The sequence below is a fragment of the Hippopotamus amphibius genome, chromosome 12 (assembly GCF_030028045.1).
Source record: "Hippopotamus amphibius kiboko isolate mHipAmp2 chromosome 12, mHipAmp2.hap2, whole genome shotgun sequence".
Lineage (NCBI taxonomy): Eukaryota > Metazoa > Chordata > Mammalia > Artiodactyla > Hippopotamidae > Hippopotamus > Hippopotamus amphibius.
The window spans coordinates 36,326,645-36,338,768 of NC_080197.1; the positions used below are offsets into that span (position 1 = coordinate 36,326,645).

General features: G+C 34.9%; 1 protein-coding gene across 3 annotated transcripts in view; it reads left to right on the forward strand.

The window, feature by feature from the left end:
• The window catches only part of XRN2 (5'-3' exoribonuclease 2), an 80,664-nt gene that overhangs the window by 35,214 nt on the left and 33,326 nt on the right, over positions 1–12,124 (forward strand). For all 3 annotated transcript variants that reach the window (XM_057701536.1, XM_057701537.1, XM_057701535.1), the window contains 6 exons: positions 739–870; positions 4,882–5,000; positions 7,478–7,613; positions 8,877–8,984; positions 9,078–9,167; positions 9,775–9,847. In XM_057701536.1, the coding sequence (XP_057557519.1) occupies positions 739–870; positions 4,882–5,000; positions 7,478–7,613; positions 8,877–8,984; positions 9,078–9,167; positions 9,775–9,847 (658 nt within the window). The remainder of the gene's footprint in view (positions 1–738; positions 871–4,881; positions 5,001–7,477; positions 7,614–8,876; positions 8,985–9,077; positions 9,168–9,774; positions 9,848–12,124) is intronic.

The window sequence follows — 12,124 nt, forward strand, 5'->3', positions numbered from 1 at the left end:
TATACAATATTATATGTTTCAGGTGTGCAACATAGTGATTCACAGTTTTTAAAGGTTATATTCTATTTACAATTGTTATAAAATATTGGTTATATTCCCTGCATTGTACAGTATATCCTTGTAGCTTATTTATTTTATACATAATAGTTTGTACCATATATTATTTTCTTTCAGTCAGTATCTGTTTTAAAAATGTCTTATCTGTCAACTACAGCTGTCACCTAGTATAGCTGTAGTCGTAGCTATAATTAATTGGCAATGAAGAGTTAAATTCTAGCAAGGTGAAGGGTAAAGAAGAGCTGTATTTCCTAAGTAGAAATCAATCTCTTGACTTATTTTTTTAACATTAAGGTAAATATTATTGTTTTTTATTTGCCTAAAATTGTATCTTGAATGTGTTCAGAAATTGTAAGTGAACGTAGCAGAACAGCCTAATGAGACTTGAATAGTTCCACCACATGGAATTGAAAGTGACGGGCATTGTCGCAATCCACATATGTGTATCAGAGCGTGAATTATATGTACTTTGAGAGCAGAGTTACTATTATAAACTGTTGTTACAGGGTAAGTTACCGTTACATCAAAGTGTAGACAACCCTGTAATGTTAACAGAAATTCACTTCGTCTAGTAAGTGCTTACAGTGGGGACTCTTTCCATTGCCTTCTTTTCTTCCTGTCATCTGATTTTGTTGTGATTTAATTTTAATTTCTACATTCATTTCTTTTCATTTATGTTAGAGAGATCAACCGTCTTTCTCTCCCGGTGGAATATTAACCCCTCATGCCCTTGGTTCAAGAAACTCACCAGGATCTCAAGTAGCCAGTAATCCGAGACAAGCAGCCTATGAAATGAGGATGCAGAATAATTCTGTAAGTGACTCACTTTTATGTAGCATTGAAGGGTGGTGACTTACCCGATGCCCCTTGCAGTCGTGTGTGAATTTGATCATTTAGCCTGGAGTTGTTTCATTTTGTAGTTTTTCTCAGTTTCTTTTGCCTTGAGAGAGATTTATAATTCTGTGAAATGCATCATTATCAGTATGAAAATATCCAAATGATATGAAAGGAAAGAAAATGCATGTAAATATAGATGGCTAAGTGGCTATAGTGTTTCTGTGATGTAAATGGGCCACAGTGCTTCCCTCTTCCCCCAAAGGTACAGTGGTGATGACGCTAGAAGCACGAGGGAACACCTGCATGTCTCATACCTGGGGCAAGAGAGAAGGGAGGGTCTTGTTGCCTTATTTCCCCTTTCCTTCTAGGGATCAGTTATGGGCATTTTGCAGAATGGTATTCCTCAGTCTGTTAGATACAGGTGCTCCTTACTGCCTGAACTCTCACTCTCCAATTCAGTCATGGAAGAGATCCAAGTATGTATTGTAAGGTAGCTCTCACCACCCAAATTCTGGTTGCTCCCTATTTATACACCCAGAGTGGATTTGCCTCGTGGTATCCCTCCTTGTTTGAACTTTGGTATCCAAACCGCATGAGCACATCAGCTTAGCCAGCAAGGCTGTACTCTGTCCATTAGCTTCAGGTTACTGACAAAGGACCAAGAGCTCAGAGCCCATGGCAGCACACAAGCAGGGGCGAGGGAATAGACTGTGAACTAGCACACACACACAGCAGATAATCAAGGCGATTGCTTATTTCAAGCTAGTAGGCATGAGAGAGAGAGTTTTGCACTGGGAGAAAAAATCTTATGTAAACGTATTCTATGATAGATCCAAGGAAGTTACATAAGTTTGGATGTTTTAAGTTTTATTATTCTATTAGTTATCTTATTGATGCTCAAATCCCTTATTATAGGGCAATCCTATATGTGGAATTTTTGCCATATCAAGAGACTGATTGAATTTATGTTCCCATTAATTCACAATTAGAAGTTTTAGGACCTTAGATTTGGAATTTGAGAAATGAGGTTTTGCATCTCCTGACAGAAGAAGCCTGCCTTTCTATTGTTTTGGGTTTGTTTGTTTGTTTGTATGAATTCTGTTTGATTTTTGTTTTCTTTTTCTTTCTTTTTTAATTTGTATTTTATATTGGAATATAATGGATTAACAATGTCATGTTAGCTTCAGTCATACAGCAAAGTGATTCAGTTATATGTAGTTGGCCAAAAAGTTCCTTTGGTTTTTAAGTAAAAATAACACATTTTTCATTTTCGCCAAGAACTTTATTGAACAACATACTCACCATTTTGCTCCACTATCTTCTGCCGTTTTTTAGGCAACTTCATAACTCCATCTTCCCAAAACTTTCTATCTTTTTGAGCAAAGAACTGTTCCAGGTGCCTTTTACAGTCTTCCAGGGAATTGAAATTTTTTCCATTAAGAGAATTTTGTAAAGACTGAAAGAAATGGAAATCCAAAGATAGTGTTTGGTGACTATAACCGATGAATCAGAACTTCCCGGCCAAGCTGTGACAGTTTTCGTTTGCTCATCAGAGAAACATCCGGTCTTGTGTTATCCTAATGGAGGAGTATACTTTTTCTGTTGACTAATTCTGGATGCTTTTTGTCGAGGGCTGCTTTCAGTTGGTCTGATTAGGAGCAGTACTTGTTGGAATTAATCATTTGGTTTTCCCAAAGGAGCTCATAATACAGGACTCCCTTCCAGCCGCACCATATACATAACATCACCTTCTTTGGATGAATACCGGCCTTTGGTGTGGTTGGTAGTGGTTCATTTCGCTTGCCCCAATATCTCTTCCATTCCATGTTGTTGTATAGTATCCACTTTTCATTGCCCGTAACAATTTGTTTTAAAAACTGAATGTTTTCATTACATTTAAGTAGGGAATCGCATGCAGAAATGTGGTCAAGAAGGTTTTTTCACTTAACCTTTGTGGAACCCAGGCATGAAAGCGATTAGCACAACCAAGTTGGTGTAAGTGATTTTCAGCGCTTGATTTGGATATTTTGAGTATGTCGGCTCTCTCCCGCATAGTATGATGTTGATTGTTCTCAGTTAATGTCTCCATTTGATCGCTATGACTTTAACTGATCTGCCTGACCATGGAGCATTGTCCAGTGAGAAATGTCCAGCACAGAACTTCACCGACTACTTTTGACATAATCAATCAGTCACAGCACCTTCTCTGTACACTGCACAAATCTTTTTTTTGCGTTTCAGTTGCATTTTTACCTTTTTTGAAATAATAAAGCATAATATACTGAAAATGTTTTTTGCTTCCATCTTCAAAATTAAAATGGCTACACAAAAATTCACCAATTTTGATAAGTTTTTTTTAATGCACGCTGATATGACAGCTGTCACAATACAATCTAACAAAATTGTTTTGAATGAAGTTAAAGACAACTAAGTGCTACTAGAGCCATCTTATGGTAAAAACTGAACTTTTTGGCTAACCCTATATATACATTTACATGTATCTATTCTTTTTGATTTGTGTTTTCTTATCTTATTCCTTAAACCATTAACAGAGTAAGATGTGGAGTTTCAGCGAAAGGGATGGCAGTGAGACACTTGAGTAGAACTGGAAAAGATGATGTGCATTATTTAAGACCATAGTGACTACAGTCCACACAGAGTGGAACTGAAAATGACTGGCATTCTCAAACACCATTTGCTGATAGAGTGCTTTTTCCTTAATGTCAGGGAGGCAGTAGGTTTAAACTTTGTGACCTGCAATGGCCCTGAGAAGGATTCCAATGTTATATAGTCAGGCTCCACAGATCCAGATCCACTGTTGATTAATAATGTCTGCCATGGGAGTGAGTGTGGGGAAGTTGGTGTTCATAGTGTTTATTTGATCCTGTATTAATTCCTCTTGACACATGTATTTCTTTTGGAGTCTTTGCAAAGAGGAATTTTCATCTAGAATGTTCTGAATTTAAGGAGATCATGAAGCCACATTACCAGTTCATTTAAAGATGGCCTTTACAGTTATGGATTTTTGCTCTTTTGGTGTTTTTTTTGTTTATTTTTGTGTATTTATTGTTTGAGCTTTTTGGGCGTGTTAGTCTGCAGTACTTGACCAGCGTCTCCTTATGGTTAGCATTGTGAGTGTTTTATCAAATGGCTTCTGTGGTAACAAACTTTCTTAGCCTGTGGTGTGAACTTGCCTTTTTGATAAGGCTGTATATGCCACTTATGTTTTTTGGTCATTTAACATAAAACTAAAGGCACAGAAGGTTTTAATTTTTTAGTTAAAATACTATAGGGTTTGCCTGTCTTCATTGAGTTAGGTACAAAGGGACGAGATCATACTGAATTTAAAGTGGTGTCCAAGTCTTTGAAATACTAATAAGATGTGCATTTTTCTAAGATGACCAATAGATTTTTATTTGTACATTGAATTTTAAAACAGTATATGTGAAATAATTTAACAGTTATCTGGCAGAGTTATATTACTAAACTGTTGCTTTCCAGAGTGGTTATACTAGGTTGAACACATAGCATTTAATAACTTCATTTTCACCAGCTTGACTATTTTGTTATTATTAATTTATATATTTATCTTTTTCCCCCTTTACAGTTTTGCTCTTTGATTGGTGAAAAGTGATCGTGAACTCATAAGATCAGGGAATCACCAAGGAAAAGAAATATTTAAGTAATAATTTAAAAAATCTGTAAAATTAAATTTTTCTTTTTTTCTTCTGAAGCAATTTTTACCCTAAGAATGTTCAAATTCTTTTGAGTTTAAGCATAGGAAGCTTGGCGCCATATTACTCTTTTGGGGGCAAGTGCAGTAGGCCAAGATCAGCCTTTATGCTTTCTAAATATATTTACCATATCTATTTAACAGCCTTTAAAAATGTATTACCATGAAGCATGGTGGTAGTAGCAGTTGGATGTCCCTTCTTATGTGAAATGAATAATTAAGTCATTCCTTTGTAATGTCATAATTGTCCACAGAGTCCTTCAGTATCTCCTAATACGAGTTTCACTTCTGATGGCTCCCCATCTCCAAGAGGAGGAATTAAGCGAAAAGCGGAAGACAGTGACAGTGAACCTGAGCCAGAGGATAACGTCAGGTGAAGCCATTTTTTGGTAGCACTTTGTTAGCAAATTGCTGAAATAGAGGCGGTCTAATTAATGCTATTTAGCTCAGAGCAGCAGTGCCTTCAGATGCTCATCTGTGATCTTTTTATCCACCAGTAATTAATGTGGAGAGTTAGGATAGTCAGTAAATTCCAGTGAGATGTGTAAGCTATAGCTGTTAAACAGAAGTAGCTAGATTAGTATGCGTGCAGGTTTTCATCCTCCAAGCCACTTTTCCCTCTGAGACCAGGCACTGGATGGGCTAGGCATGAGGTGTTTAGCTCTTACTATGTGATCTGAATGTTACTGTGTGGAGATTAAATTCTCAAGCTGCTTAACCCAGAAAGTTCAGTTACACTTGGATACTTGATATAGTTTGCTTTAATCTTCTCAGCTGAAAAGTTGCTTCCTCAAGATGAAATATGCGGAAGTCATTTGGTTAAGAAATGAGTATGTGTATTTTTAAAAACCAGAAACTTGTGTATGCATAGTTATATTTCACGACAGAGAAGTTTCCCTTTAGCTGTATACTTAACAATTTGTAATGGGAAACTTTGATTCTTTAATTTGTCCAGAAGTTGGAGATGATCATATAGTAAGATTAATAGCCTTTCCTGTAATTAAATCTAGGTTTGACTCTTGGGCTTCAAGTGTAAAAGGCCAACAATCTCAATAAATGTAACTCATTAAGAATTTAGCAAAATGATATAGTTCAAAGTTAAGCAAACAATAGTGGTCCACAGCTCATGCTTCTTATGTAGGCTGTGGATGGTGTGTTTGTATTTATGATTAAAAACTTCACAAGTGTCACATATGGTTCTGCATTTTCCAAACGTCCTTTGATGTCAGATTCTGAGATCTGTGATAACTTGTCATCGAACATGTACCTGACCTGAGTTTTTACCCTCTGCTTCTGTAACAGTGGATATTCCTCTTAGAGTGTTTTCTGTTTTACTGTGAAGTCATCATGATCAATACTAGCTTAATAGTAAACTTGATTTATTTAGTACTTTATTGTTTAATTCTGGTGCTGGGGATCATCAAGGTAGAAATGTTTCTATCAAATGCTTGGGATTCTTAGCATTTATTTTATTAATATTTTCTGTGAAATGGTGATAATCCACATTATAGATAGAGGATATTTCTCCTGGTTGATGTTCTGTGAATCCTTTGTTTATATGGGAAATTAAAATTGGTGTGGTATATGGGTTTCCCCCAGTATCGCAAAGTGGAGGATGCCTATGAAACTTTTTGTAGCTGAAATGGCGTAGAGTGGAGAAGCAATTACCTTAGGTCACATCTTGCTGCACAAAATGAATGGAGATAAAGCCCAGATGCTCACAGACACAGCTCACAGCTCTCGTGGCTGATACTGAGATGCTGCATGTGGTTCCCACTGGCGGGGCCACTCCTGTTCCTGGGTTGCTCGCTGAAAACAAATGCTAAATGTGGATTCCCACTTTCTGCCTTTTTTTTTTTTTTTAAGCGAAATCCTGTCTGCATTTCTTTTGATTAGAAAAAACAGGTATTAATGTGGGTCTTTTATAGCAAAGTGGTTTAAAGTGAACTTTTGAAAAGCAAAACATACCTGTATTCTGAAACTTGACTGCAGTTAATTTGTAAGATCTGGCCCATGGTAGAAAATGGCCTTACTGTAGAATCTTGACGTTCTTGATCTGTCCTGATTTGAGAAATTTTTTGGCATCTCTGTATTCCTTCAAGAAAATGTTTTAATCTCTTGGAGAATGAGGAATGAGTACTTTGTGCTTCTTCACATTGTATTTTCAGTGATTAATGGTAATTTAGTGAATTGATTGACCTACTTCTGAGTTTTACCAGAATGTACATACATATGTGTGTACATGTGCATGCGTGTCCTTTCTTTCAACTCTTAGCTCACAGAGGCCCAAGCATAGGGAGAGTAGCTTAGGTATACACATAATTTCTTCCTGGTTCCTAGTTTATTCTTTTATAAATCACTTTTGACCTTTAAAAGAATTACCCGTGCAAATCTTCTTTTTTTTAAGTAATTGACTTTCTTAGTATAGTTTAAATATATTTTAACAAACTGAGGAACTCAACTATGTAAAAATATCTTCAGTATTTGAATCTTAAAATGTAGTTTTAGAGTTATTCCACAATCAAAAAGCATGTAAAACACTCTGAAAATTCAAGCAAACAAGTGTTCTATATCTACTTTAGCATGTGATTATTATTTTTTTTAATGTAGTTTTATAATGATCTTACTGGAATCACTGTTTGAGTTTTTGATGTTTAACTGTCTTTAAGTTGGTAATCTTGTGCAAGTAGACTTTTTAGAAATATTTAATAAATGAAACCCTGTTTATTAGCATTACTGTTTAACTTATTTACATTTCACCTGGGCATTAACTGTAAATTGATTTGGGTGGTAAATAGGTAGACAGTTACCATATTAATTCAGCATAAACTGTCTTTGCCTGGTTTGTAGGTTATGGGAAGCTGGCTGGAAACAGCGGTACTACAAGAACAAATTTGATGTTGATGCAGCTGATGAGAAATTCCGACGTAAAGTTGTTCAGTCTTACGTTGAAGGACTCTGCTGGGTTCTTCGATATTATTACCAGGTACAAAGAGAGTATTTTCCTCTAAATCTCTGGCTAATCATTTTAGGAAGATAATTTCTACAGTAATGTGTATTATTGAGCTGTATTCTGAGATTAAACCTAGACTCATTCTTTTAAAGTTTTCTATTTAGAAATTCTTTACTTTAAATATTTGTTTCTAAAGCTCTTTAGGTGTTACTATATAAACAAAGCTATTTTTTATTGTGTAAAAGATTCCAATATCAAGAAATATGGTTGAGTATACTTTGTCTTTTAAATGACTAAAGTTTAGTGTTTTTTTAATTGGAATAAAAAAATAACTGAGTAACTAATAGATAGTCACTAAATGACTGGACAAAGGACAAAGCCTGAAAAATACTAGTAAGAATTTGAAAGGAATTTGAATGATACCATTTCCTTTGTATGGGGTAATGATGTTACTTGAAGCGGTTTCTAATTGGAATCATCTGTATGTGATTTAAAGCCTTTGATAATTGGGATGTCAGATTGGTGAAAGGTTAGGTAGACATGGGAATTGTAACACAGATAGTTAATATCTGGTTTTGTGCTCGGAGAGTGAAGCAAGTTCACTTTGGTGTGATCTGAAATTAGTAAATCGAAAGTAATTTAATGTGCTAAGTATCAACTGTAAAATATTTTGATATCATGTTTTACTTCTACAAAGATTTTAATTCACGAGGCACAGAGTCAAAACACATATTGGGAAGATATATCTTTTCTATGAGTGTAATTTATTTTTGTTGCGGCGGGGGGGGTGGTGTTGATGGGATTACTTAAATGTTGTTATAATAAAGAGAAAGTTCTCACTGAAAATATAGGGAATTATAAGATGAAACTTTTGCCTGTTTTACTCTCACAGTGATGTTCCTTTCCCACCTGTAGGCTCAGTAAGTGTCAGCTGCACCTGCTCTTCATTTTAGTTGTTGATGGCAGCTCTGGAGTTGTAAAGAGATGCCACTAAACACATTTTAAGAATATAAACTTCACCAAATTGTGTTTGTGAATATAAAGTTTGGTGTTAACTACTGATTATTAAATATATTTTACAGTATTTTTTAAATTAAGAAGCCATTGATATGAAGTAAAAAGTACAGATTTAATCAAAAATAACTTAGGACTTATGGAAAAAGTTATGTGGAATATATACTAGAAGTCATGTGTTTTATAAATAGAATATTATAGGTTAATAGTCTAATTTTGTTTGTTTTTTCTGTGTATATCATTAACATAGATTTTTGATTTTGCTGTTTTTAATGATTCCAGGGCTGTGCGTCCTGGAAGTGGTATTATCCATTCCATTATGCACCGTTCGCTTCAGACTTTGAAGGTATTGCAGATATGCCTCATGATTTTGAGAAGGGTACCAAACCGGTAAGCTTAGCTATTTAGAGCCATAAAATTTATAGAATTTTGGCTTAGATAAAAATTGTATGTTGTATGTTAAAGTTTTTTTCTTTTCCACAGTTTAAACCACTAGAGCAACTTATGGGGGTTTTTCCAGCTGCAAGTGGTAACTTTCTACCTCCATCATGGCGGAAACTCATGAGTGATCCTGTGAGTCTTAGTATTTTGAGTGTGTTGGTAACTGGGTTTTTGTTATACATTTTACTAACATTAGTCACAATTTCTTTTGCGTCTCATAGTTGAGAGTGAAGTGCAGAAAAAAGTGAAAGTATTTCAGTTCTTCTGTATATTTTCCCCTATTTTATTTTTCTGCTTTCCTTGGCCATCAGTACTCCACTTAGTAAATAAAATTCGTGTTTGGGAGAAATTCTTAGAACAGTTGTTTTGTTCTCAGCCTACCTGTAAGCCATTATTTGTGTTTGTTCCAGCCTGTGTGGTGGCTGCCAGAGCTAAGACTGGGCCACCTGGAATCCCTTCCCAACTGGTTTTGTGCATGAAGAGGAGTGAGACACAGCTGGCAAGTGGGGTTGTCAGTAAACTACACTGGCCCACAGCTCTCGGCTCTAAAATTCTTCTATAATAATGCCTTTCTTTTGTCTTTTAAAATAAAATTGTTAATTTTGTTTCATTAGACCTGCAATTTAAAGAATGCCATTTCTAGGAGGAAAGGCATGATAACGTGATCAAAAGTTATATCAAATTCTTTGTAATAGAAATGTGTGTCTTCACTTTTTTAATCTTTGTCTCCCTGGTATAGGATTCTAGTATAATTGACTTCTACCCTGAAGATTTTGCTATTGATTTGAATGGGAAGAAGTACGCATGGCAAGGTAAAATTTAGACATTATTCCTTTTTGTTAAAATAATTTTCTCATTTTGGTAAAGCTGTGTGCAAACATGATTTATAGGATGAAAAAATTTCTATATTTTGCCATCCAAACTGGGATTAGCAATAATTGATATAATTTTAATAGTCACATTATGATAAACAGTGAATTGGGTTGAAGTAGATTATTTATTATATCCTTTATCTCCTTTGGATTAATTAATGGGACTTGGGACTTGTTCCTTTCAGTCATTGACACCTTGAGGTTACAAAGCAGTGTAGAAACATGAGAGCGTCCATGTGGAGATTTACTTACATTCCGTGGAAACTTTTGAAAAATGAATTAGAAATTTAGTTTATATGCTTGACATTAATCATTACTTAAACTTTATTTCTTGTTTATCTATATGTCATTTTCTCATTCCTTCTGTTTATAGACTTTGTAGAAAGAATGGCAATAAAAATTAGTTGTAAATTTAAGGTGATATTTACCACTCAAAAAAATGTGACGGTAAAACACAAAGTCTCTCACACAGTAAGCCAACTGTTATTTCAAACCAGAGTCCCTTTCAGCAAATCATTTTAAACTCTTCTTCCACCATATATTTTTCTAGAATGCTAAGCATATTTGGTGATACCATGTTTTCACTCTTTCCTTGATTATTCCCTGTGGTACAGAGACCAGTAAAATAAAGAGAATTGTAGAGCAAAGTGGAATAAATAATAATTTACCAATTGAAATAATTATTTTATGAGATTTTAGGGTTGACTTTTGATTTATGTAGTAACAGAAATTTCATAGTACTTTAACAGAATGATAGTGGGAAGCCTGTTGATTGGGGCTGTGCAGGTGTTATACTCTGTGGGCATGTTGTGTTACAGGTAAATGGATTGAGATCTTAGGTTGCTTTTGAAGATGCTTTGTGGAGGAGTAACATGGAGAGGAGGCATAGGAGAATAGGAAGTAGTAAAGTAAAAATATAAGTAAAATTACTCATGTAAGTGTTCATTAAATGAATAAGTAAATATATAAACATGCATATGACCTGATGACTATTATTGTAATATGAATTATCCAGAGGAAAAGTAAGGCAGTACACATCAGTTACAGTTTCTCCATATCCTTGCCAATACTGATTTTCTGTTTTTTGATAATAGCCCTCCGGATGGGTATAAAGTGGTATCTCACTGTGGTTTTGATTGTCATTTCCCTAATGATTAGTAATGTTGATCTTTTTTTTCATGTGGCTTATTAGCTATTTCTGTATCTTTTTTTGGAAAATTGTCTATTCAAGGGCAAAAAATTGGGTAAAAAGGTGTCTATTCTTTGCCCATTTTTGAATTGGGTTTTTGTTATATTGCAGGAGTGCTTTATGTATTCTGGACACTAATCTTTTATCAAATACGTGATTTGCATATATTTTCTCCCATTCTGTGGGTTGTCTTTTTACTCTGTTGATAGTGTCCTTTGATGCACAGAAGTTTTTAATTTTGAAGTCCAGTTTTTGTTGGACTATTTTGTTGTTGCTGCCTCTGCATTTGGCATCTGAAAAATCACTGCCGAATCCAGTGTCATGAAGCTTCCTCATTATATTTTCTAAGAGTTTTATAGTTCTGGCTCTTAAATTTAGGGCATTAAGCCATTTTGAGTTAATTTTTGTATGTGGTGTAATTTAAGGGTCCAGCTTCATTCTTTTGCATGTGAATATCCATTTCCCCAGCACCGCTTTTTGAGGAGACTGCCCTTTGCCCATTGGGTAGTTTTGGCACCCTCGTTGAAAATCACTTGAGTGTGTGTGAGGGTTTATTTCCTAGCTGTCTATTCTGTTGGTCAGTATGTCTGTCTTATGCCAGTACCATACTATTTTAATTACTGTAACTTTAGTAAGTTTTGAAATCAGGCGATGTGAGTCCTCCAACTTTACTTTTCTTTTTCAAGATTGTATGAATTTTAACATAGGTTTAAACTCAGACCTTTAGTATTTTTATATTTATACAAACATTTTCGTTTATTAGACTCTGGCCAGCAGGGCTCATTTATTACTTACTAACCGCATTGCTGTCATTAGCACTGCAAGTTGCTTACTGTTTGAAATTAGCTTTTGGAGTTGATATTGTAGGAAAGTCTTCCTGCTAATTTCTTTAGATCCTAAATCTAGTAGGTAGAAAACAAAAGCTAGATAATGCTGTAGTTTTTCGTGATATAACTTTTCTTAAATGAATGACTAAACTTGAACAACTCTAGGTTTTTTCCATGTAAGTGTTTACCAGCTTTTTAGGC